The sequence below is a fragment of the Crocodylus porosus genome, unplaced genomic scaffold (genome assembly GCF_001723895.1).
Source record: "Crocodylus porosus isolate Cpor-Errol unplaced genomic scaffold, CroPor_comp1, whole genome shotgun sequence".
NCBI lineage: Eukaryota > Metazoa > Chordata > Crocodylia > Crocodylidae > Crocodylus > Crocodylus porosus.
The window spans coordinates 13,299,529-13,327,229 of NW_017728943.1; the positions used below are offsets into that span (position 1 = coordinate 13,299,529).

The window sequence follows — 27,701 nt, forward strand, 5'->3', positions numbered from 1 at the left end:
GCCTCCTCCATCACTGTGATTGCTGTACCTACCTGGAGGTGGTAGGAAGTGAGAACAGGCTTGTTTCCTTTGCACCAGACGTCTTCCTTCATCTGCCTCATGACCCGGAAGCACTTCATGCGGCACCCCCCATCCTCATCAATGCCTTCCACCAATAGGCGCTCAGCTCGAGAGAAGCCCAGCTGCCAGTGGTAATTGGAGCGGGCCAAGAGGTTAAAGCCAAATGACTGTAGAGGAGAGGGGAGGGAGACAGGATGAGATGCAAACTTGTCCCCAGAGCAGCACAGAACAGGGTTAAGGGAGGCCCCATACCTCCTGTCTGCCACCTCTTGAGGTGCCTGGCATGGCACCCTGGACCAAGTCACAAGAGACAGACACAAGAGACACCCTGATTCCTAGCAAGTGTATCCCCATCTTGGCTGTTTGAACACAGAATTACACAACAGTTTCCTGTACTGGAGCTGCAGGATAGACAACAGGTCAGTGCTGACCTGACCAAGCTCAGCCCTGGCAGACCTTAGTCAATAACAGGACAAGACCAATAGAAGTGGGATAGTACAACAAGATGCTTTGCAGCGAAGAAATGTGGCAGGAAGAGAGAGGAGACTAAAGCAGCAAGGGATGGTGGATATCAGGCTCTGCTGGAGCTGAGTGCACTGCCTCCACCTCTTCCTACTCATCTCTGCTCAGCAAACACTGGCCTTCCTGCAAGAACGCTTTGCAAAAACTAGGCCCCTGCCACACACTCCATATATTTCTTGATTAACTGGTTAATCATGCAATACATTTAGATCAGCTACACATGCAAAGTAATTATCATCCCCTGCTCCAGTCAGTCTGGGGCCCAGGCTGTAAGACTTTCATTTGTGGACTACTAAAAAATGTTGAATGGTGGTGCAAACCCCATTGGGAATTCTGAATGGTGGTATGGACCCCTCTAATTTGTAAGTGTGGGTATTCACATACTTTTGATTGATCATAGTCATATTTTGCAGACCCCTTAGACATAGTCTGAGGATACCTGGGCCTCCACAGACCACAGGTTGAAAAACACTGTTTACCACCCCGCACTACACCACCAGGCCTCCCATTCCCCTAACATATGGTACCTTCACACATTGCACTTTCTCCTGGGAAGGCCAGCGCCTGAGGCAGCGAGGCCACCGGGCCTTCTCTGGCCAGCAGGTTAAGATCTCCACTGTAGGCACCAGTTCCACCTCTACTTGGAGGTTTGATGTTTCCACAGCAACTCGCACCACTGAGCTGAAGCTCTCCAGAAGGCTGATTTTTCCTGGGAAGAAGCAACAAAAAGAAACAATAAAAGGAGGGCTGGTGTTCTGCACAAGCCACCCCAGAAGTGGTTTGATGCTCTTCATCTAGTGTGTACTCTGTAAGTCATGAACCCACCTTAGCTCTTAATTTCCAACAGTGGGACCAAAGAGCAAGAAGAGGAAGCGTGCAACACCAACTTTGCCCCTCAACATCTACTCTTTGGCTGTGTGGGACCCTGAAAATCACAAGACCAGCTGCAAACAAAGGTAAGCAGAACTGCTGTGGCTTAAACTTCTCCCATAGCACTAAACCCCAAGAGACAGCAAAGAAGATGACTAAGCCTCCCTAATTTCAAAACAGTCCAGAGAGAAGCCTTGCATCCAGAAACCTCCAATTCCTTATGGACTGTCTAAATCAGCGATTCTTAACCAGGGTTCCCTGAGATCCTTAGAAGTGAGTTTCAGAAAGTGTGAGGAAATACGGCTCCAGGTATGAGGAAATAAGCAGATAAGCGCAAACTCAGGTTTCTCCCTGACTGGCTGCTCCCCCACCCTCACAGGTCCTTCTGAAAGGAAGTAAGCACTGTAATATATAAATCAGTTTTTGAAATGGGGTGCTGCTCAATTCACCAAAATTATGGAGGGTGCCTTGAGCCTAACAAGGAGTGCCTTGAGTCTATAGACATAGAGAACTACTGGTCTAGATCCATACATGAAATTTCTTGTGGGACCTATCATTGCCCTTGGTGCTTAGTCACACCGAGCCTTGTGGCCATGTCGGTGTCACAGGGGCAGGGTGTCAGTCGCACTGCTGAGGAAATAAGCCCTGTCCATGCCCTCCTGCTCCATATACACCATGACAAAAATAGGGTGGTAAAACAAGCCTGAAGAGCATCCTTGGCACTGTGTTTAAGACCTGGGTTTCCAACTGCTTCAAGAGTAGTGGGTTGGGGAATCCCCCCCCCCACTCTCTCTCTCTTTCTCTCTCTCACACACACACACACACACACACACATACCCACACACACCATCCTCATTTTTGGGCTTGATGCTCTAGAGATGGATTGGGTGGACAGGGCTTATTTTCTCAGTGGTGACTAAGCTCCTTGCTGCTACCCTAATGAGTAGCTCACAAGTTAGGTGTCTGGATGGGCACTTGCATACAAGTAATCTCCAGCAGTCTGAGATGTCTTGGTGTTGCAAAGCAGCCTCCCAAAAAGGGCTCATCCTCAAGTCTGTTTGAACCAGCCACTGCTAGGTCTCGGAAAGAAGGAGCTCCACATGGCCAAAGGTTGGTGATTTTGGGACAAGAGGATGGAGGGCTGGTCCCAGAACCAGTGTGGTGAGAGGCAAAGGGAAGAAAGGAAGGGACACTGCATCTACAGGGATCAATGGTGGCATTTCAGTTGGGGTTGCTGCCAGTGGAATAGCTCAAGTGCAGCTCTGCTGTTATTTTTGTGACCTTGCTAAAGATATGAGACTGGTGCACACAAGTAAATAAATAAAGCGTGCATGGAAATACAGCAAAGTCCTGACACCAAATTTTCAATCAAATGAGACACTGCAAAGGCCCTAAATTTACTACCATGCCAGCAAAGAGGCTACAGTGATATCAGGGAAGTGTGTCAGCAACATTAGCTGTCTTTGGTAGGAAAGGAGTTTGTCCTGTTTGAAGCAAAATAATCTCACTGTTTTAACATTATTTCTTCTTTTCTACCATATGCCGATCTCTCCTCAGCAGGCTGCAAGAAGGACAGGTCAGCATCCTATGCCCAAACATTTCTTCCATAAGCATGGACCATAAGCCAGTGGTCCACGGATCAGCAGCTTGGGAGCCTGCTTTAAAGAATACCAGACTTTTTCCTTGACATGATGCCTTCCATGTGACTAAAACAGGTGAGGCAAAAAGAGGTCAGTACATTTGACTTTTCTGCCAAGTCACAGCAACTGTTTGGTGGTGCTGAATTTGCATTTCATCACTCTCCTCAATAGTAATCACAATTTTCTAGAAAAACAAGTTGCTAAATGAGCTAGATTTTAACAAGTCTTTCCATTACGTTGCAAAGATGAAACTCTAGAGTTTAAGTTGGGGAGGGAAAATGGCCTTTCTGCATTTGCAGTCCTATGATGGAATGTCATTTTGGACAAAATCCTTTGAAGAGAGGCAGCCTGGTCTGGCTTTGGTTTAGAACAGAGGTGGGTATTTTGGCTGGAGGGGCACTTCATGATTTTTGGTGTTCTCTCAATGGCAACGCTTCTCTCTCCCCTCCCCACCCCCATGCCTCCTGAAGGTGCAGCATGCTGCAAGCCCCACCCAACCCAGAAACTGCTGGCTGTGTCCTCAGCATTCACCAGCACCCCCTGACATGGCAGAAGCAGCCCTGGCTGGGTGCCGGCATCAGCTATGGACACAGCCAGCAGGTTCCAGGTAGAGATCAGGGCATTCCCCAAGGTCCACAGTTGACGCGACCACATCAGCAATGGGTGGAAACAGTCCTGCCCACCTGCCCAGCATGATGGAAACAGCCCTGCCTGTCCAACACCATGCAGCAGCTGGAGCCACTGGCTGCCCACAGGCCAGCTCCCATGAGTTTTCAGCCACCCACCCACCCACAAGTTGGATACCATCAGTTGGTGGGCTGAATCCAGCCCACCCCTGGTCTAGGAAAAGGCACAAGCTCTGTGCCTCAGTTAACCCAGCTGAGAAAAAGGAAATATTTGCCCACCTCAAGTTACGTTGTGCATTAATTAACTGAAGTCTATAAAATGTTTTCAGGATTCTAAAAACTAAGCATGTTGACTATTAATAAGGTAACATCCCACAAGACAGCAACTTGTGAATGCCATAGCTCTAAAGGAGGGTTTAACACACAAACTACATCCTATCAATTATTACCTCCTCCATTCACTTTGCAGGGAAGGTTGGGATATCAACAGTGGCTTTGAAGGTGCTTGTAGCATTGTGGGTGGGAGTGACACCATGTGACATTACCTAGAATTAGGTTGAGAGCATCCTGGGTACAGGGGAGAAGCCAATATTTGAATTAAATCCTAGAAAAAAATTTCTAACTGTAGAATCAGCAAGACAGTGAAACAAGCTACCAGGAAATTTCCATCCTTGGAGGTTTCTGAAAAAAGGTTGGATCAAAATCTTGCTGGGATGTGTTAGGACCATGGAATCCTGTACATCACTAGACAACCCTTGAGGTTCTTTCTAGTTCTATGATTCTATTTGTCTACAGAATTAAAGTAAATAACAAAAATAAAGAACAGGATTTTGCCCAAAAGAAGTGTTGCCACCTGGAAGACTATGGACAGCTCAGACTTCTCTAGGGATAGTCTCTTCTAACTTTGGATCCAATGCTCCATCCCTTTCACAATATCCTTCTGGCTAGTCCAGGTATATCCTTCCTGGGCTAGCAGAAAGACAACTTACTTCCTGTAAATTCACAGCAAAAAAAGGTGGTTGAATTCTTATGGCAGTGATTCCACAAGATTCTTTTAAGGGTACTTTGGGGTGTTGCATAATATTAGCACTGTTAGGTATGCAAACATCTACACATGATTGACAAGTTAAACCCAGAGATTTCAAATAGGAATCCACAGTGGCAAAAACTACCATGTTGTGGTCTGAGTTTTTTGCAACAGAATTGCTCTGTTACTAGGGCTGTATGAAATTTTGCTGAGTGTTTTGTTTTGAAGCACATTTCACATTTTGTTTTGACACATTTCAAGCTCGAAACAGCAAAATGGAAGGGAAACAAAAAGCTTTGAAACCGCTTTGAAACAAAATGAGGGCACTCAAAACTTCTTGGAAATTTCGAAATGTTTTGAGTTTTGAAGCAGCCCAGTGGCAGGAGGTGGGGAGACCCAAGGCTGCGCTCCACCTCCAACCACCTGGCTGAGCTCCATGGGGCTGCTGAGCCTGTCGGAGTGCAGCCTGGCAGCAGAAGGCAGGGAGAACCAGGACTGCACTCCGACTGGCTCCACCAGCCCCACAGAGCTCAACCTGCCCTCCCAGCATTGCTGGACTCCTCCTGGTGGTGTGGGTCCCCGGATCTGTGCACCGGATGGCAGGAGGCTGCCACTGCTGCCTAGGGCCAGCAGCAGCAGCAGCAACCTTCTGCATTAGTGCTAACAGTCCAATTCCCTTCATGTCTCACTACACTCACTGGAGAGATCACAGGTTATAATCGACTTCTCCACCAGGTCCCGGAAGACAGCAAGGACTTTGGCTGGAACAAGATCACCTTCGAAGTTCATATCTGTGTCATGCCACTGCTGAAGGCTCTTTGAAAACTGCTCCACCTCCAGCCACTGGTGCAGCTCCTCTGGGTTCCGCACTGAGGAGAGGAGCTTTTCCCCTTGCACAGTGTAATACCGCCAGCGCCGCACCTGGCGCTCCTTGTACCCAGTCAGGCCACGCAGCGGGACAGTCATGAGGAACTGGCTAGGTGTTAAGACCTGGAAGAGTTCAGAGAGATTGATAGAGGAAGTGAGGGCAGATTAACCACCCTGACAAGAGAAACATGCTGACACAGAGGGGAAAAGCTGAAGTGCAATGGAAGAAGCTCAGAACAGGCAGGTCCCACCGCAGGCTGGTCTGTATGGGAGTCTATGTCATGGTTCCCTGGAGAAGCTTGTGAGACTACTTCTAGAAAGAGAGAGTTGTCATTAGAAGCAAGCCAAGGTGAGGGTCATGGGCAATGCTACCAGAATAGAATCTGAACATACACTGGCTAGCTTATTACTGCAATCTCCATCCTTCCCACCTCACATTTCATGGTTTCCAAGACTTGACGGGTAATTGCACAAGATGGGATAACTAACTCAGCAGACAAAGGAGAGAGAGACCAGATTTTGAAATCCAGCAATGGAAGGCAAAAGCAATGCAAATTATTACCTTAGTATAATGAATAGGGATATACCTAGAGATTATTAGATGTAATATCCAATTGATATTGATGTGCATTCTCTAATCTCTTTCATCCTAGGAGCTCTACATTCTTTAAAGATTTAAAAGAAAAAGTTTTTCTTTTAGTAAAAGAAACCTTTCATCCCTCTTCGTGTGGTTGGGGGAATACTGGCTGTTCTTTACAGACGGGGAGAAAGAAACAGGGGGCACTTCTACGCGAGATGCTTTACTGCACAGTAAATTCATCTACTATGCAGTAAAGCATCAGTATGTAACTGTCCGCTGAGCTACTGCATAGCAAAATAGGCTAATGTGCAGTAAATCTACTATTTGTATTTACACTTGTATGCACTTGTAGATGCTGATCAGGAGCAAATTTGCTCCTAGTCAGCCAGACCAGCAGAGGGCCAGCCTCTTGCCAGGGGCCAAAGCAACATGGCTGGGACACCCTCCAGCCATGGGACAGGGACAGCTCTTTAGCCATCCCTGGCTGACCTTTAGACCCTGGGCTTGACCCTGGGGCCTGAGCCAGCTGATGCCTACCCTTGGCCACTGTGTGCTGGGTGTGGTGACACATGCCGATTGCAGCAGCACTGCAGAACCCCAGCTTCTCGCTGCCCATTCTCTGGGCTTCCTGCTACCCACTGTCTGGGGCTTCTTGCCCACCCCAAGCCTCACTGGCGCTCAGGTTCTCCACGACCTTGCTTCCGCCTTCCGGGGTACTCAGAGTCAGCCCTGTCCCAATACTGTGCCTTTTCCTGGTGCTCGGAGATGGCAGGTGCCCCCTCTGCTGCACCCTTGCTGACGCTCTGGGTCAGCAGCGCCCTTCCTGCACTGCCCTTTTCTGGTAGTCTGGGAGGCATGCTCCCTCTGCTGCACCCTTGTGGCTTAACGGTCGCTGCTCCCTGTGCTGGAGCTTCATGGTTACTGCCCCCTTTTCGAGGCTTCTTCCTTTAGCTGCCCACTCTCTCTGGGGCTTCTCAGCAGTGCTGCCCCTCTCTCTAGGGCTGGGGTCCACCCTCTGATGTGGTCCCCCTATGAGGCCTCCTCCATCCCCTTATAGCCTCTCCCAAACCTCTGGTGTAACAACAACCAAACACAAGCCCCCCGGCTATAGTACAAATCTATGCCTCACAGCTAAGACATACTCCGAACCACACCATAGGTGTTCCATCTCTCACCCATGTCCCTAGCTGCTCGCCCATCCAGGCCTTTCCCTTTCACTCGTTCAGGGCCGAGCTCCTTCTTCCTTGACTGCCAGCCCCTGCCCCCCGGCCTTTGGCCTGCGATTTATATTGAAGCCAGGCCCTCCCCCTTTCAGTCACCTGACCAGACAGGTGTGTGTCCTTAGCTCCCTCTGGTTGCCCCTAGCAACTGGCACCTGAGCCGTTACTCTGGCTCTCCAAGTAGCAGGCACCTTGGTGCCCTGCTACACACGTGCTAATTTGTCTGAATCCTTGGAGTCAAAAAAGAGCATTGGATGCTGAGACCTGTGGTCTGTGACCCATCTGTTAAGAACAGTCCATACCAGGTTATGCAAATTAGATGCAGCCCAGTCCTTCGGTTCCTGCCAAAATGCAAAGCGTCTCTCAGTTGGGCACCTCAGTCTAGCACGAAGGAAGTCATAGGTTAGAAAGGAGGGTCTTGTGCTCTGCACATGTACAGAAACTCCTTGCAGGGAGGACACAGAGGGTGAGGGATGTGGGGTATGGAGAGAAGGAGTGGGAAAGGCCAAAGCAGGCATGGCAGTATTTGAAGGAAGCTGTGGTAGGTTTTGTACCTGAATGGATGGGTGGAGTGAGCGTTTTCCCCGAAGCAGTGTTGACCATTTGGCCATTAAAGCGGGCTGATCCTGAGAGAAGCAAAGAGTAAGATAAGAAGTGCAGAGAACAGAAAAAGCATGTGTCGGACAGGTAGCTCAGAAAGCATTAGGAGTTTCCTCTGAACCTAATGGTAAAGAATAAATTACACAACTGTCATTCCCAGTGACTAAGTCTAATGCTCATAGGTGGTGCTGGGAGGGTCCATACTGGCGATTCTGCAGAAACAAACTCTGCTTTCCCAATACATCTTATATACCCCACCTTACCCAGAACTAGCCACCTCTGCCCTACAAAGAGACCCATCTCTACAGCTGGTTGGACCTTGGCTGCCCACATGCTGACAACTGGGTGAATGGTTTTTGTCTTCTATCATTTTTTAATCTTTTATCTAGAAACTGTCCTGTTTTCCAGGACCCATCAAACAGCTGTCAGAGGACAGTCATTTCGTTCAGCTGTGTCTGAACCAGTAATGTATAAAGTAAGAGGTTTTAGACCTACTTAAATCTCACCCTACACCAGCCTCGACCTGGGCAGAAACTGTTTGTTTGGCCATTGTGAAAAAGTGGGTGGGATTTTTACATAAAAGATGTAGCTGCTAGAAGACTGTTATTTTCTGATGATCATTTTGGGTGAATAGTCTCCTTGTGATCACAGTAAGAGGCAGTTACTCTCTTCCATTTTCTGTTTTGGTTTTTTATGTAGATAACCTTTACTTTTATACCTATATAAGAAATCTTGAAGAACACTCACTGGCAGTCACATGACTTAAACAGTATGAATACTGGACATGGGAATGAAAGTAAGGCCTTTTTATAAAGAAAAAACCCTAGCAAAGCTGAAGCATCTGGTCACCAGATGCAGATGAGATTTTATTTGGTAAAAAACTTTAAAAAATTGAACTGAATGGTTGCTGGATGGATATGATAGGGATTTTTTTTCAATGAAATATATTCCCATTTGCCCATTTGTGAAAACCAATTTTATAGAGGTTTGACTTTGATAATTTCCTGTATTCAAAAAGTTTTAGAGAAAACTTGCAAAATTACTAGAATGTCACATTTTGATATTTTCAAAATAAAAGGGTTTCTTTTTTACAGTTCAAAAGGGTTTTTTGTTAGAAACTTAAGGTCATTTACAATATTTTGAAAAATAAAACCATTCAAAATCACATCAAAACATATGGAAATTATCAAAAAAGAAACTTTGTTTCACATAGCTGAATTTATTCTGGATTATTGCTTTGCAACAATCTTGGGGTATTTCAGTGTTCCTTCCCAATTCAAAATGTGAAAGATTTTCAATAACTCAAACATTTTCTAGGAATGGGAACATTTTTTTCCTATCCGACTCAGTTTCTGAAAGAACATAGCTCAGAGTACTTAAGGGACGAATAGACAGCATGGATGTGCACATCTTCTCAAATAATGTAGAACCTCACCTCTCACCCTTACCTTAAAATTCTCATTGTGAATGCCAGAGTTGGAGATGGGCTGGAATCGTATATCCCTGCAGCTAACTTCTGTGGTCAGCTGCTGGATCATCATCTGCACTTCATCCACTGTTTTGGACACCAGGAGGTGTCGCTGTTCCACCTGTTGATACCAAGGAAGTCACATCACATAAGAGCTGGTTACAGACAAGCTCCAGCTCCACCCAAGAGATTACCTGAGTAGACCCAACAAACATGGGGCATCTTGACATGTGCGTGTATGTGTGTGCACACACGTGTACAAAAATTTAAGGGAAAAACATTTCTGGTTTTCTTCCTGACAAGTGCCAGCTGATCCTATATGGTGACTATGAGCTCTGGCTAGCCTGAATTGGTAAAGCCCCCTCTGCTCTTTTCCACACGCATCCATGTCGTCTGTAGGGTAATTGCTGTTTATTCCAGGGACAGGCCAATCAGGCTGTGTGCTCTTGCTTGGCAACTACTGGCAGAGGAACAGCCATGCAGTTCAGAAGGGCTATGTGTGTAAATGACTGTGGTGCTCCTGTTTGTATCTGGGTCAAAACCCAAGACAGTCAGGATCACCTCAAATGAGATGTCTCCTTGTAGCCTGATGTGGTAAAAAGTATTCTGTGCTGGGGACAACATGCTCAGTCCTTAGCAATGTTAAAAAGCATTTATTGGCTTTGAATCCTGGAGACAGAAGAGATTTCACTTCTATAGAATTATGAGTTTTCTTCCTTGGCTGATCTCAGTTGGAACTATGAGATCCCCTGGAAAGAGCTTGCCTTGCTGCATATGTGCTCTGGTCAGGTAGTATCCGCTTAGTTACTCATCGGTCATCATTAAGGCTAGGGACAGAAATTGCACATAAACCAGCATAAATGATCAAAAACTGGTTCAAATCTGTAACACAAGAGAAGTTCAATGCATATAAGCTGCTTCCAAAGTGGCTGAAACCAGTTTAAGGTAAACCTGGTTGGATGTAGTATCAGACTTAACTGATTTAGGTTAAACTGGTTTATTGTACCTCTATCCCAGATCCTCTCCAGATTCAAGTTAACTCACAGTCCCCCAGCATCCCAGGTTGCTTTGTACCTCCTCTGTAAAGCCCCCCTCACAGGTGAGCTCACAGGCTAACCTTGGCCCAAGCTGCCTGCTCTAGAAGAGGAGGAAGGCATGCTCTAGTGCCCCTGGCTTCTGCCCTGGGCCACTGCAGGCATGTGGCTACATTTCTAGAATAAAAAGTAAATGTCTGTTCACTTCCTTATCAGTTCAATCTACGCATCTTAGACTAACCTGTGAAGAATGAATCAATTCAGCCTCTGGCTTTTTGACTGTCTGTACTTACCCTAAGAGTTTCAGTGGAACCTGGCCTGTGAGGGACTGAGGTATAAAATGGAAAAACTAGATAAAGAACAAGCTTAAATCAGGAACTTCCCACATGATCAAAATTGCAAAGATCACATGGGGATTACACAAAAGTCCTGGAAGAGGCAACTCTTCAAGGTTTAACAGGAGAAACGTGTAAGGATCATACCTAGTGAAGAACATTTCACCATGGCTTCCATATTCTAAAAAGGCTCCTTATGCATTTACCATAATGGGATGGAGGCTTCTCCAAGCCAAACTGTTCTGAGAATAGGTCATCAACAATGCTAAATGAAGTAAGTAATAGGTGGCTAATTACTCCTTTGTCCAAATATCCTTATGCAGGACAATGGAGGAGTGTTGTCCATAGCAAGCCTCCTTGCATCCCCCAGTGCCTCACCCATTTTGGCTGAGCTTTTGGCTGCAAGTTCTGATTGGCTTGTTCTTTCTCATCCAGTGAAATACTTCCTGGCTGGATGGAACAGCAGAAAAGAAACCCAAAAACTGGTAAGTAGAATCAGTGGAGCTAGCTGGGAGAAAATGAAACCCAACCACAACCTACAGCTAAAAGCCCAATCAAACCACTTAGAGAACAAGTTGGCTACAAAGAATGGAGTGCTTCAATACAGACAGGAAATTATTACCATTGCCTCCATTTCAGAGATGGGGAGATATAATCTGTTTACACTATACTGACCACTGTGGCTACCTTTTATGTGGATATATGCAAGCTAGCTTTAAAACAGCTCACACTCTGATAATAGTGGCAGCAAAGAGCTTGGCACCAACTAACATGGCTAACTACATCTCTTTAACCAATTAACCACCCAAGTATTTACTCAGTATCTCAGGTGGATATGCTGAACTCTGTGCCTCCACTTACTCTGCTATTGGCATCCAAACCAGCTCATTTGAAGCTAGCTCTGGATAAGCTGCAGTGATTTACCAGCTGAGGCAAGAATATAATCAGGTCTCCAAATTCCCAGTCTGCTATGCCAACCAATGCTACTCTATCACTTTTCATTAAAGGTCTTTTTCATCTGCATGAAGCAACTCACCGACCAGGTCAGACAGAACATATTTGAGCACCAGTGACAGGCAGCTCTGTTCATTCTTTACTGCACATGAACCACCACTACCACCTAGTCATACACATCAGGGAATGAAACCTCAGCACTTAGGAGACTCCATACTATACTGATTCCTGCACATGTCACTCTTACACTAAGGGTAAAGGTTGTCTGGATGGGATAAAGAGCTTTTCGGGGGCTGATCCAGGAGCATAGAATAGACTTCCTCAGGAACTAATCTCACCACCTTCCTCTTCAAGTGGAAGGTGCATTTCTGTAACATATACATAGCAATTGGTACCAAACCAACAAATAATTTAAAAAAGCTCATCTTTATCAAAAACTACACACTACTGCCTATATTTATCTCCTTGAGATGAGGCTGAGAGAACAAGCAACACAAGGATGCCAGAAATGTGGCTTGATACTATTTGTATTACCACAGTGATGAATTGATTACACTATAAACATCTTTGTAGAGTAATAGCACTTTGTGAATGAATCTTCCTTCTCCAGTGCCATGCAAGTTTTTACTACATCTAGAAGTAGGCGAGCCCCAGGTACCAGAATCTTTGGAGTTTTTAGTACCAGGATAAAAGTTTGGTTGAGAACAGGCTTCCCCCTGATATCTCTAAGGTTATAGATCCTGTACTGAAAAGCTGCTTTTATATAGACATATACAGTTATAATATTTATATTATATGTTAAAATGAACACACTATAATATGTATAATAATGCTAATATTATCATAAGTATGTTGAATATCAAAGGAAGGGGGTGATTTGAGATCCAGGAGCAAGTTTGAGTTAGGTCTCTGTCCAATGTTTACTTGGGCTTTCTCTTCACTGCATGAGTGGAGAAAGGCAGGATCTTAAGGATCAAGGCATCAGACAAATCAGACCATGAATCAGATACTGGAGTGAATCTAACTTAGGAAAATCAGGCAGCAGCTTGAAGGCACAGCTGGTGGCTGGCTGGCTATTGGCTGCCTTGCCTGAGAGGAAGACCTATGACTTAAGAATAAATAGAAGACAAGAAACCATCAGAGCCATTGAGTTATTGCAAATGGGAACCTGCTGGAAGATGGAAATACTCCAGTGGGACTGCAATTGCTGATGGTTCTGAACCTTGTTTAACGAAATCCAATTCTGTTTCTTTGTATCCATTGCAGGCAATAAGGCAATACAATGTCATTAGTCTTTGTGCAAAACTGTTCCCTCTGCCTCCTCAATCATTCATCTACACATAGGGAAGTACTGATCAATAGATCTAGTTGGAAATTTTTCAACAGAGCATTTTTCCATCAGAAAATGTCAATTCATTTAAAGTGAAACATTTCATAAGAATGTCAGTGTTGAAAAAGCAACCAGTTAGGGAAAGCAAACACCAAAGGGTTTCTAGGAGGTTGAAATGTTTCCACCATTTCACAACAGAAGGTTTCAGATTTCCATTTGAAAATGACATTTCCATTTTTCCTGTGTTCTAGAATTATAGAAAATTAGGGCTGGGATAGACCTCAGGAGATCATCTAGTCCAAGCCCTTGCTCTAAACCATCCTAGATAAATGTTTGTTTAATCTAGTCTTAAAAACTTCCAAGAATAGAGATTCCACAACCTCTTTAGGTAATCTATTCCAATGCTTAACTACTGTCACAGTGAGAAAGTCCCTTCTAATATTCAAACCTAAATTTCTCTTACTGTAATCTAAAAGACCTTTACCCCTTGTCCTGTCCCCTGCAGCCACAGAGAGCTGTCTGTCACCATTCTCTTTATAACCACCCCTCAGGTATTTGAAGCCTGTCATCAAATTGCCCCTGTGTCTTCTCTTTTTCAGAATAAATAAGCACAGGTCTTCAAACCTTTTCTCATAAATCTCATCACCTGGATGTCTAATATTTGTCTCTTTTTGGTCGTTGCTGGACTCTTCCAATTTGTTCATGTCTTTCTTGAAGTGCAGTGCCCAAAACTGGACACAGTACTCCAGATGAGGCCTCACCAGTGCTGAGTAGAAGGAAAAAATCACATCCTTTACCTTGCAAACAACACTCCTGTTAATAAGAATCCAGTATGCTATTAGCTTTTCTTTTCTTTTCCTTTTTTTTTGCAACAAAAGCTCACTGTTTGCTCAGTGTATGGTCCACTTTAACCCCCAGATCCCTTTTTGTAGCACTTCAGCCTAGCTAGTCATTTCCCAGTCTGTATTTGTGCATGTGACTTTTTCCATCCTAAATGCAAGACTTTACACTTGACTTGTCCTTATTGACTTTCATTTAATTAATTTCAGACCATTTTTCCAATTTATTAAGGTAATCTTAGATCCCAAACCTAGCTGCCAGAATGTCTGCAACTCCACCCAGCTTTGTGTCATCTGTAAATTTGTTAACTGTGCACTCAATCCCAGTGTCCAAATAATTAATGATTATATCAAATTTTATAAAATAAAGTTGAAATTGGAAAGAAATGTTTTGCTTTTGTGAGGAAAAATTATGATTTACCCCAGATAACTTTTATTTTGGAATATAATTTCATTAGATTTGGTTTCCTTTTTTTGTTTTGGTTTTCTGGGGCTTGGGGGGAGAGTTTGTTTTGTTTTTTTGTTTTTTAATACCCCATGAAACAGAAAGTCTGGTTCTCGCCTGGCTGTGCTGATAAAGCCAATGCTACTTTACTTATCTAGCACCAATGCTAGGCCAGTTTCAGAAAGTAAGTCGGTTTTAGTTTAGAGAAGTATCCAAAGTTCATGGAAAGGATTGGTCAGTTTTACCGTATCCACCTCCCCACTATTTCCTAAACATAGACAACTGTCTTCCCTAGGGGCAATCACAGCAGCTATTTTTTTTTGTCCTGCTCCTGTTAAGGCAGGACTTTTCAATGGATGGAGTAAGACCCTAGAAGATTTCTTAGCTGTAATCACATCTGAAAGTCTACATTTTAGAGCTCAACCCCAAGGTATCTTTGGAAGAGGAACCGGATGACAAGTCAGGGAAAAGCTAATAGGCCACTGAATCAACCTCTTGTATGTTGTTCAGAACCCAAAGCACTGGACACTCTTATTTCAAATCCTTGTCCCATGAATGCAGGCCAATCTTATCCCAAGATTCAAGGGCTCAGGAAAGCATCCTGTCCTTGAGCTCTGGACATTTCAAGATCATCCCTGGTTCTGGAGGCAAAGAAAAGACACAGGGGCAAAGTCTTACCTTGGTCTGGAGGTAATACTCTACATCTTCATCCGTGAACTGCTTCATGGTAGGATGTCCTTCTGTCTTTCCTTCCTTGTCATAGCACTCCCTCTCTTGACTGGCTGGGGCTGTTTCAGAACCACTTGCGCCTTTCTGCCTGCTGCCCTTCTTGTCTTGTGGCTCCCAGACACCTACATCCTCTGTGGATGAAGAAGAGGGGAGACAAACTAGGAAGGATGCTTGTTCTTTCTTGCTCTGCTTTACAACAGTCATTCACAACTCACTAAGAAAACCCCATCCAGCCATTGTTTACAAGCTCTGTGATTACTGCTATTATTTTCAAATAGCGATTCCTACATAGAGGCATATCTAGAAAAATCCCAAATACTGCCTTGTCTTTCAGTTGAGTTTGAAGCACTTTTCAAAACTTGCTGGGCATAGAAAGCTTTCCAGCATTATCGTTTGTTTGCCAAAACACTTTATGTGTCTTATCACTTAACTAGATCATACATCAGCCCTTTCCAAGCACAGGGAAGTGCTCCCTAGTTGATCTCCATCCACCCACTTTCTTTTGCTATCTCTTCTGGCATTTTTATACTCAGATCACTCATGTGGGCTGCAGTCCACGGCCTCTGCTCCTTGTTCCTTATATCGCCTTTCTCTCTCTAGGTGTATTGACAGTAAACGTTCAGCCGCCTGTCCCCAGCCAGCAGTTTGCTTTGCTTTCTTTATAGTAAACAGATAGAAAACTGCCTCTTGTTAGCTGCCAGATAACAAACTCACCATGCATCAATTAAAGGGAAAACAATTGATTGGGTTCTATCGACCCAACAAGGCTTGGTGGCTTTTGCAAAAAGGGTATGTCATTCCAGGGGAGGGAGGGGCAGTGTCCTACAGACTGCTTCCAGACTACAAAATGCCCCTGGTCAGGAAGGATCAATGGGACCCACTTTAGAGCAAAAATAGTCATATCCCCCATTCAGTCTTCACCAAGTCCTCTTTTGTATACTCATATTTTCACAATGCCTTGGCAAAGAAGGGCTGAAATCCTGATTGGGTCCTGAGTGCTACCACAATACTGTTAATATTAGTGTTGTTTTATCCTGGTTATGTATTGATTGTGTACTCAATACTGTACAAAACCCAGCAGAATATAGGCCCACTATCTCCAGGAGCTTGTAATCTAAGATCAAACTGTCCTCTGGGTCAGCCAAGGCACTTTCTTGTGTGAGACTTTGCCACCCACCTAACCTTTGACCTGGCCTTGGTGTTAGACCAATTATGCACTTATCCCAGAAGTAGAACACGGTAATACACTAATAGCTAAATAATTGAGTATCCTCATGTAACAGATGGACAAAGAAGCCTAAGAAAGGAGAAGCAATTTGCCCAAACAAGGCAGTGTCCAAGCTAGATTTGCTGACTCCCAGGTCCTGCTGAAGTCAGTACCTGTTGCTGCCTAGTCAATTGCTTAATGCTTGTGAATGCCACCAGGCAAACAGAAAAATCAGGGGAAAGGGTTTTCTGAGAACCAAATCCCAGTTGATTTGGTTGTGCCTGTTATGGAATCATGTGCTGCTGTGTGAACAGGCAGGAAACACCATGCACAATAAAGGGAGAGCTTCTGATCTTGGCAGTAAAAATACAGCAAGCACAGGAGTTTCAACAGCTCCTGCAGAGGGAAAGGATTTGTTTCTTGCCAGCAAGTTTTGCCGTTTGTTGTAGGCAGGCTCCCTGCAAGGATCAACATGTTACAGAAGCCAAGCAAAAGAAACTTATGATCACCAAATATGTGAAAGAGGGAGAGTCAGACAGATGGAGGAGAACTCTAGGCAAAGAAGGCCCAGAGACTTGGAGGTCAGAGAGCTGAGAAAACTGGCTACTCCTTTTGTAACAAGGTATTTAGTAGAATTTGCAGATTCATTGGAATCTGACAGGCCGCTCCATGAGCACTTCTGCTATGGCAGGGGCGGGCAATTATTTGGGCTGGAGGGCCACTTAGGGTATTTTGGTGAGCTGTTGCAGAGTGGGTCAGCACCCTCACTGCCCCCCTCCCCACCCTCCAGGAACAGCTCATCAAAATACCCTAAGTGGTATATCACTAGACTTGGGAGCAGATCGTGGCTGTGTCCTGGGCCCCAGCCCTGCGCTCTCACCATCTGGCCCCAGAGTCTCCATGAAGACTGGTCTGGGACCCCCGTGGGCAGGGTGCGCTTGGTTGGGTGAATGAGATGTGGCCACAGGTGGGCAGGGAGCAGAGCCTGGGAGTGAAAATTGCAGGGTGGTTATAGTGTGGGGCTGGGGCCCAGACACAGGGTAGAGCCAGGATCTGCTCCCTGCACATCCATGCCCACTGAACTGGCACCTGTCACAGAGAAATCCAGGCAGCAGATTGTGGCTTGGCCCCAGCCCTGGCCCCAGCTCTGTGTGGTCACTGCCCTGCCCGCGTGAGCCCACCCTTCCCTGACAGTTAGTGCAAGGTGGATGGGGCAGGGTGCCTGGGCAGTGGGGCTGGGTCATGCAGCGGCAGCAGCTGGAAGGAGCCATTGCTGCTAAAGCTTCCAGGAAGCAAAGTCTGGCTGCCGTGCCACCCCCACCCCACCACATGCCCTGGGTGGGGGACCAGCTGCACCTGAACCCGGCAGGGCTGAGGGACTTGCTGTGAGCCGGATTCATAGAAGTAGGGTCGGAAGGGACCTTGTAGATCATCAAGTCCAACCCCCTGCCCTGGGCAGGAGAGACTTTTGGTTTTTAAAGACATTTATTCCAGGGAGGGTGACAAATGTGGGGCAGTCGACATCATGTACAGGTTGGTCCGAGGATCTGGGCCTTGAGGACAACGCCTGGGCTCATGGCCTACAAAGCATGCCCTCACACTCTAGACAATAAAACAGAAACACAAAGAACAAAAGAAGTATTTACGTATATACATATATACAATTCTGCCAGCGGGGATGCCCAGGGGGGCCTCAGGACATCAGGGGTCGGCCCACCTGGACAAAGCCCAAGGTCTCGGCTCGCTGGGTGCACCTCCGCACCTTGAGGAGCTGGTGGCGTCACAGGGCAAGAAGCAGGTGTCCCACCTCGACTCAGCACAGTGGCCCCTCGATGGCCCAGCATTCCTCAAAGATGGACACCGTCTACTGGAGGTCTGCATGCTTGAATTCAAGTGAGAGGCGGGCCCGCACCAGCAGGCAGAAGAGCATGCTGGGCATCGTGCATCCCAGTCCCAATGAGCAGGTTTCGCCAGCTCTTCAGGGTGGCCATCCTGGCCTGGCCCACCAGGAAGTTGGCCAGGCTGACTGCGGCCCGCTCAGCCACCCGGTTCAGGAAGTAGATGTAAGTGTCCTCTGAGAAGTCCCAGCCCAGTGCCCTAAGCAGCGCCTCGAGGGCGGCAAAGCGTGGCCACAGCCGGGGGCAGTCAACGAAGTCATGGAAAATGTCCTCTTCCAGCACCCCCGGGCAGAAGCGGCAGGCCGCCGAGGCCACCAGGTGGCGCACAGTGCAGCCAGTTGCTAGGATGCCATACACCAACCTCCACTGGAGGTCGCTGGTCTTCTTGGCGGTGGGCACCTTGTACAGTGTGCGTCATACTGGGGTCCCGGGCCATGCCAGGCACTGCCACCACATGGTGTCAGGGTGGCTGGCCAGCACCTGGGCATGCCGGGTGCGCACCACCCATGCGTAGAGTCCCTTCCAGGGCAGTGTGCCAAAGGGGCAGCTCGTATTGCTGCTGGGGGCACAGGGAGTCTGAGCAGTGTGTTGGGCCGGTCAGCCAGCTCACTGGCCACCAGTGGGATGACCAGCAGTGGTGGGAAGGCGTCACCTGCGGCGTCTGTGGTGGGGAGGGCCTGGTTGAGCCCGGAGGTAGCCTTCTAGGGCAGTTGCTGCTTCTGTCGGGAGGGTGGCTCTAACGACCTACAGAAGCCGGCCCGTGGTACAGACTGAGCACAGTGCCATCTGGGCAGCCAGGGCTTCGGGTGACAGCCAGCCTGACTGAGCAGGGTCCAGGAGGTGCCCCAGGTGGGTGGTGTGCGCCTCAATGAGAGCAGCCACAAGGCTGAGGGAGGCCAGACTTGGCACGACATGCTGCAGGGCCGGGTTGTGGACCAGGGGCTCCTGAAGCACTTGTGGGAAACGCAGGTGCCTGGCTTGGGGACAGAGATGGAAGGCAGCCCGCCAGGCCTGCACCATGCTGCGGTAGAACGAGGGAAGGACCGCCCCGTTCAGGAAGGTGAGGTCCAGCATATAGAGCTCCCGGTCAAAGCTAAGGCCTCTCACTCGGTGCAGGAACTGGCATGCCAGCTGCTGCCAGGTTGATCAGGCCCTGGCCCCCCTTGGTGGTGGGCAGGTAAAGGGCAGCTCATGGGAGCCAGTGGTTTCCAGCCCAGAGAAAGTCCACTAGGAGCCGCTGCAGTCTCTTGGGTAGCTCCAGCAGAGGGTCCAGTACAGTGCAGCATTGCCACAGGGTCGCTGCTGCCAGGTTGTTGGTGATGGGGACCTGGCTGCAGTAGGAAAGGGCGGGCAAGCGCCAGCGCTGCAGGCAGGTCTCCAATCCCTCCGCCATGTCCTCCCAGTTACAGGCTGCAAAGGCTGGCAGCCCCGGGAAGACTCCCAGGGCTTTGAGGCCTTCCTGGTGCCAGGTGAGGACCCCCAGCAGGTTCAGAAGTGGCTTGCTGGTCCACATCCCGAGCAGGAGCATGTCACTCTTGCCCCAGTTGATGCGGGCCAATGCAGCGAGCTCATAGGTGCGTTGGCAGTCCACCAGGGCCTGCACATCCTCCTGGCTGCCCAGGAAGACTGTCACGTTGTCCGCGTATGCCGTCAGCCAGACTGGGGAGCTTGTGGTTGGGCCCGGTGCCAGTGCCAGTGGCAGGGCTAAGCCAGACAAGTGACATAGCAGAGCGTGCAGCAGCGGTTCGATGGCCAGTGCGTACAGTATGTCCAAGAGGGGGCAGCCCTGGTGCATGCTGTGATACACCGGGAATGGAGAGCACAGCACACCGTTCACCTTGAGCAGGCTGGAGGCGTCGTGGTACAGGACCCAGAGCGCCACGATGAAAAGAGGCCCGAAGCCAAAAGCTTCAAGGGTGCCGAGCAGGTACCAGTGGTTGACACGATTGAAGGCATTTTCCTGGTCCAGGGAGACCAAGCTGATGTCCAGGCCAAAAAGCTCTGCAGCCATGAGCAGGTCACGCAGCAGAAACAGGTTGTCCTGGATGGTCCTGCCTGGGACACAGTAGCTCTGCTCCAACCTGATGACAGAGGCCATGATGGTGCAGAGATGGTTCTCCAGCGCCTTCACCACAATCTTATAGTCGGCGCGCAGAAGGGAGACGGGCCACCAGTTCTTAAGGCAGCTGAGGTCCCCCTTCTTGGGCAGCAAGGTGAGCACTGCCCAGCGGCAGCTGGTTGGCAGGGTCCCTTCAGTGAGGCTTTCGTGGAAAACACAGAGGAGGCTGGGCCCAAGGAGAGGCCAGAAGGCTTTGTAAAATTTCATGGGCAGTCCATCAAGGCCCAGGGACCTGCCCAAGGCAAGTCCCCCCACACCAGCCTTGAGTTCTGCCAGGGAGAGTTCACACTCCAGGGCCTCGACCTGTGAAGTGTAGAGGTGCGGCAGGTCCTTATGCAGCTGCTGAGTGGCATCTGGACAAATGGGGTCAGCTGCAAACAAGTCCCGATGGAAGGCGACGGCACGCCCTGACACTTGGCTTGGGTCTGTGAGCAGCCATCCCTCCGGGGTCTTGAGATGGTCCAACGTCTTTGCCACAGCCCACTGCCTCTCCAGGCTGAAGAAGAAGCCAACTGGGGCGTCTGCCTCCGCCAGCTCCTGGCAGCAAGCATGAACCCGCGCATTGCGGGCCACACCCCCTGCCAGCTCCCACAGGCATTTCTTGCAGGACCAGAGGCTCTCGAGGAGTACCTTGTTGTTGCCTACATGGACCAGGGCTGCATCAAGCTCTGCCATGTCCTCCTCCAGCTCCTGGGTGCAGCGGCAGATCTCGCTTGCTGCCAGCTGGGAATACTGCTGGCAGAATGCCCGAATCTGGGTCTTCACCATGTCCCACCACAGCCGCCAGGAGGAGTAGTCTGCTCGTGCAGCCTCCCAGCTCCTCCAGAGGTGGGCAATGCAGTCCCTGAAGTGGGTGTCCTGTAGCAGGCTGATGTTGAGGCACCAGTAAGGGGCCTGCGTGTGTGCTCTGCCAGGCAGGCTCAGTTCGCAGCAGACCGGGGCGTGGTCGAAAAGGCCTGATGGGATGATGCACCTGCTGCGTAGTAACGGCAGGTGGTGCTGGGCAACGTAAAGGTGGTCAAGGCGGGCCATGGCAATCCCCCTGGCACTCATCTTCACCCAGGTGTATCGGCGCGCGTCAGTGTGGAGGACTCACCAGGTGTCAACGAGATCCACTGCCTCCAGCATGGTCCATAGCTTGCGGGCCGAAGGCAGGTGCGCTGCTAAACTGGACAAGACTGGAGCCGCGTCGACAGTGTAATTGAAATCCTCGCCCACGAGGAGCAGGTCATAGTTCTCGTTGGCATCATACAGGAGGTCGCCCAGGGTCTCTAGGAAGGCTACCCTCTCTCTTCCATCGGTGGGCGCGTAGACATTGACAAGGAGCAAGCTCTGGTGTGCCAGGATGATGTGGACAGTCAGCAGCCGTGGCTGGTGCCGTGGCTCAGAAATAAGCGGTCTCTCCAGGCAGCGTGCCAGTCAGCTTGAACATGCACGTCACTGTGCGTCTCCTGGAGGAAGGCAATCGCCAGCCACTTTTGCTGCAAGTCCTCCAGGACAGCTGTCCACTTCACCGTTTCTCTGCAGCTGTTGGTATTTAGCGAGGCAATGGTGATAACCGCCATGTGCAGGAGAGTAGAGAGGAAGAGTAGGCAGGGTACCGATGAGAGAGAAGGTGGCAGAGCCGGGCAAAAATCACAGAGACAGGGGAAGGCCTATCCTTGCCCTACCCTATTCTGCAGGCCCACCTCAGCCCCACACCTCCCTCACCCGGGTCACCAGCTTCTCAAGCCTGAAAGCGTGTTGACACGTGCCCGGTCCCGGCGCATGAGCCTCACCGCGTCACTAGCAGCATGGGCAAACTGCAGAGGGTCAGGGCACCATTGCTGGATACTCTCTGTCACATTCTTCTGGCCCTTGGTCTGGTCTAAGAGGTTGAGGAGGCCTCCGTAGTTGGGGGCCACCCAGGGGGGCTCTCCAGCAGGAGCTGGATGTTGCTGACCAAGAACGGCGGGGCTGTACTCTGGGAGGGGACCTCCCAGTGAGACCGATGAAAGTGCCCTCTAAGGCCAGGCTCCCAACAGGCCCCCTCAGTATCTGGGTTGAGGACTGTCTCCGGGAGATTCACCCCCATCGGCCTTGGGGGGCAAATGTCATGGCGCTCGGAGGGTAGGCACTCCATCTCCTCCTCATCAGCCTTGGTAGGCAGGGGAGCGGGTGGGGGGGGTGGCAGGACCCTCTGCTGTCTCTTGTGCCTGATGCTAGGGAGGCAGGCACTCTCTCTCTGCCTTGCGACTCACAAGCCCCACGAGCTGGGATGGGGGGAAGGGTTGCCAGACATTGCTAGGACAACCTCAGTCATGGCCTGAGGTGGTGGGGTTTCCGGGAGGCAGGCAGGATGGGGTCAGGTTCCCTGGCTACATTTTTCCTGGTGCTGTCAGAGGCAGGCCCCAAAGGGGCAGGCACTCCTTTAGAAGCTCCTTTTTGCCTCTTGCTCTTAGCTTTCTTGGGAGCAGCTGGCACCTCTCCTGAAGGGGGTGGGCTGGGCTGCTTGGGGTTCGCCACCTCCGGGTCCACCGCCTTGACTGAGGCAGAGGTGGAGGGAGGTGGAGGGGAGGTCTCCATTGCTCCACATGATGGGGCCCCAGTGCTTGAGACGCTAGCCACCTGGGGCGGAACTGGGACAGGAAGGGACTGGGAGGACTCCCCAGCCCCTCCACCGGGTGGGGCATCAGCCATGACAGGGGTGGGAGAAGCTGGGAGGACATTCCAGGCCTCCCCCTGGGTGGCATGTCAACACCAGAGGGGTCAATCCCCCCTGATGGAGCAGGGATGGAGAGAGGGCTTGGAGGACCCCAACCCCACATTTTGATGAGGTTCCCACACCAGAGGTGGATGTGCCATCCGCCTGAGCGGGTGCAACAGCTGGTGCCCTGGCTGACTGCCCCAGTGGGCACTGGGCAGCCAGGTGGGAGCTGCCGCCGGAGCGGCAGCACGAATTCCCGCCCTGGGAGAAGTACACCACATAGGGCTTCCCATCCAACATGAAGGTCATGGAGAGAGGCAGTTTCTGGGTGCCACTTGTGAGGGGCATGAACGCCTGCCTCCGAAAGGACAGGACATGCCTGAGCTTGGGGTCCCTACTTCCCATGGGAAGTCAGCCTACACCAGGGGCTGGTGAGGACACCATAGTGCTCGAGCGCTTTGGTGAGGTCTCGGTCTGGCAGGTGTGTGAAGGTGTGGCAGGTTGGAAGCCAACACCCGCGCTGCCTGGGTCTTCCAGGGGCATAACCAAGTGGTGGACCCCCGAGATCTCCAGCCCCACCGCACACACCTCCCTCACCAGGCTGGGAGAGCTCAAATATACGACAGGCACTGAGTTTACCTGGGAGGCGTACCAGACACTGCGGCGTCCCAGCAGGTCTGCCAGAGCTCCGGTGCAGTCCTCCCCTGACGTGGAGAGGGGTGTCTACTCACAGGCCATGGCTGAGGGGAAGGTCCACAGAGACACCCCCACACCAAGCGCCCTGGCTGCTGGCAGCATTTCCGGGCAGGAGGGGGTTAACTCTTCCACAGAGGCTGCTACGGGGGGAAAAAAGCAAGCCTCAAACTGAAGCTGGAGACTGGGAGGGGGCTGAAAGAGCTCCAAAATCAGCCGGGGGGAGGGGCAGAGCAACCCTGACGGGGCTGTAGGCAAGCCCGAAGGCAGGAGGCCATGGCAGAGACCGAGGTAAGGGGCTCTGGAGGAGGGAGGCAGTAGGAATCAAAGGGAGAGCGCAGGTGGGGGTGGGGCAGAGGCAAACGAGGCTGCCAGAGCCCAGGGGAAAAAACTCAGAAAGCGGGGGGAAAGGGGCAAAGAGGGGGTCCCCAAGGATAGGCTGGCGAGAGGCAAGGTTTGGGGGAGTGGGGAGAGAAACAGGGGGCAGGGAGTGGAGGGGGAAACACAAAGAAGGGACCTGAGCTGCAGCAGCTCAGAGGGACTTCACCTGGCTGCCGCCATCTTGAAAGAAAGAAACCCACATCTCAATGTGGCTTTAATTCTCATCACATTAGCAGTTGAAAATAATATCAATGAGGGGAAAAGCCCTGGGATGGAAGAAAGAATCAGACTACAATAGCACTAGCAGAGATCAGAATAATTAGGTATAGGAGAGTGATGAGCTGGCAGTATTGTAAGCAGAAACTCCCAGGCAAAGGTTTTCCTAGTGCTGCTGGTAACACCAAGAAGACACGGGCTTCACAAAGACATGGCAAGGGGACACAGCAATCTATTGGTTTGTTTTGCACCTTAAGCAAAAAGTTTTCTCAATCCCATTGCCAGCGAAGAAAGCAATGCCACCCGGCCCACTCCTGTTGCATACCTTTCCCTATACATGCTTAGGCTTTGTTTCTCAATAGAAAGCTTGCTAAACCCTGACTGTCGGTTATTTACCCTGACTAGGTATATTAGCTGTGTGGATCACAGTCCGGACTCCTTTCGAAGACTGTTATCAGCCTGGGACACACGTCTGACCCCTCCGTGAGGGAGCAAGTCCTCGCTCTGCCCCCTGGTTGCTCAGTACGAAGGGCTGATAACAGAACATCACGGCAAGGAATGGGCCAGTGCAACTGCTGAAGGTCTCAGCAACCAGGCCTCAGGCTAGAGCCCAACATTTAAGAGGTTGAAAAGTTATATGTAGGAAATACCTGTTCGATCAGATCTAGCCCACGACTCTGGCACAGAAGGATCAGGTCCTATACTGCTGTCTAGGGCTAGACTCACTGGTTTTAAATATCCCAAGCAATGAGGTATCCACTGCTTCCTTTGCCTCTTCCATCTAATGGTTCTCTCTATCAGGATATGTTTCCTGTTCAGTCTAAATGTTCCCTATGTGAATTGCTTTCTATCTTAGTGCACATGAGATGCACAATTCACCATAGTTGTGTGAGAGCTCCTTCTTCTGGGAATAACCCATCCAACAGTCCGACTCTAAAGAAGGTGTTATACTGCTACTAAGTCACGTCACACATCATTGGTTCAGAAATGGGGACGCCTAAGGCTTTGCAGTTTCAGGGGCTCTACTGTGACGGTAGATCAGGCCTTACCTGAGACCAAAGCATCCTTCTGCAGCTATGCCACAGTATAGCTCCACTTTTGCAGCACTCAAAAGGTAACCTGCTAATCCAGGAAGAGCATTGCTTACCACTGACCACCAAAGCAAGCATAGTCAACAGGTGGGTCTATGCTTGCCATCATACCATGCCCTCTCCCCCATCCCCTCCCACCGTCTAAACAGAGAGCCACCAGTGAGTTTCATGGGTGCTCAAATAGGAGACCTTCAAGAAACATGAGTGCTGCAGATAGTGCTGCTTGAATTTCCTGGATAGTGTTTTTTCCTGTGAGTTGGTGTCATCATGAGTAAACCGAATGAGTGGGGCATTGCGTTGAAAGTGCTGCCTCACAAAGGACGCGTACCACTAAGTATATAATCATCACTAAAGATGACACAGCACTTTTTGCAAAATTAGGGGCGTCAGCTCTGATGTGTTGGCTAAATTTCAACGTGTGTAATTAGCTTACCTATATCAGTCATCTCTATAGATTGAAGACACAGTTATCTTCTTGTCCTGTCCTTAATTGTTGTGTACTGTTGATGCACACGGTTGAAGACCTGTCACACTTCTCCTTGGAAAGGAAGAAGTGATCTGTGTGTTAGGAAGGGAAACTTGCTAAAAATCAGACCCTCAGACCCTCTGGCGGTTATCTAGTTGTATCCCTCTTGATCAAAGCAGGGTCTGTCCAGCCTGAACTGTCCCTGACAAACATTTGGGAGTCTTGGCAATGTTCTGCTAAGTCATTACTGTACATTTAGCAATGATTGCACAAATTCCGTTTGAACCTTTCCCCATATCAGGCGGGCTTGTGAAAGAAATGTGTGCTTGATCAGTAAATCTGGAGTGAAAGATCTGGACATTTTGTCTGTGTTATTTAAAAAAACCAACCCAACCAGACTTGGTCAAAGTGTTGTTTCAGTGACAGTGACCTACAGTAGCTTAGAAGGAAATGGAAAGCTTTTTATTAGCGCTACTAATTCATTGTGACAGCATCAAAATCATAAACAGCTGTCCAGTTGAAATGTTTCTCTTGTTTCTGTTCCTTACAGATCAATACTTAACAGCCTGATTAACTCTTTCAGTGTTTACTTTGCTTATTATTTCTTTCTGTCTCTGTCCAATACAGACATCAATCTACCTCTGTACCCACCTGTTCACATACACATATGTGCACACATGCAAAAACATAAGTGCACCAGCCTGGGATCTGCATGTCATGTGAAATTAATCAGTGATCAAAGACCTTCTCAAATCAAATACTGTTTAGGAAGTGTTGCTGTAGCTGTGATGGTCCAGGGAATATAAGGAAGTCAGATTTACAAGGTGAGGTCATGTCTTTTATTGGACCATCTGCTCCCCCCTTTTCAAAATTCTACATCCACCCATGGTGAAAGTGACCAGACGTGTCAGGTTCACAGAGGTCTGGGCAGTATAACCACTGTTCTGAGTTGGGCTGGTTGTACAACTGACGAGGTGCAGCTGCTAGAGTAATGGTGCCCAACTCTTTGACCCTGAAGGCCAGATGAATGGTATGGAGTTGGTCTGCAAGCTGGATCTGGTCCTTGGGCCTGATCTGGTGCATGAGACCAGCACAGCTGTAGTAATTCCCTTATACAGTGAGAATGAGATGAGAACTGCAGATTTCATTTTAAAAAAAGAGTTTTCAGTCCTCAGAGTTGCAGAGAAAGCTTCAGAAGAGGAACACGAAGAGCTCTGAAACCAGCAAATACACTTTCCCCCATCTTCCCCCTAATTATTTTTTAAAGCATCTGCAAACTTGTATTTCCCAGTAGTGGGCACACTACTGAATCTCTGACCAGACCAAACTCCATGGCTTGGGTGATCTGACAGGCGCTCAGTCCTGTGGGGATGGCCTACAGGACTTTAATAGCCAATGTCTTTGTCTTAAGCTGAATCCTTAGTGTTAAATAAAAATGAGGTGAGCTGAGCTCTTAAATAACTACAAAGGAGTGCACCAATCCTGGAAGTGTTCTCTTAATCATTGGGGAGTTACCATCAGTAGCTCCTGGCTATTGCAAGTGGTCAAGGACAAGCAAGACAGTGAAGCAGATACAGGCAAGATCACTCACTGTCAGTTGTCTCATAGTTTCATAGTTGGTAGGGTTGGAAGGGACCTGAGCAGATCATCAAGTCCGACCCCCTGCCATGGCAGGAAAGAGTACTGGGGTTAAAGGACCCCGGCCAGGTGTTTATCCGGCCTCCTCTTAAAGACCCCCAGGGTAGGAGCCAGCACCACTTCTCTTGGAAGTTGGTTCCAGATCCTAGCTGCCCTGACA

General features: G+C 49.1%; 1 protein-coding gene across 1 annotated transcript in view; it reads right to left on the reverse strand.

The window, feature by feature from the left end:
• The window catches only part of MAB21L3 (mab-21 like 3), a 51,323-nt gene that overhangs the window by 3,160 nt on the left and 20,462 nt on the right, over positions 1-27,701 (reverse strand). Inside the window, exons 2-6 of the mRNA XM_019548739.1 lie at positions 15,096-15,277; positions 9,461-9,601; positions 5,444-5,735; positions 1,110-1,291; positions 33-227 (exon numbers count right to left, since the gene is read on the reverse strand). Of these exons, the coding sequence (XP_019404284.1) occupies positions 33-227; positions 1,110-1,291; positions 5,444-5,735; positions 9,461-9,601; positions 15,096-15,277 (992 nt within the window). The remainder of the gene's footprint in view (positions 1-32; positions 228-1,109; positions 1,292-5,443; positions 5,736-9,460; positions 9,602-15,095; positions 15,278-27,701) is intronic.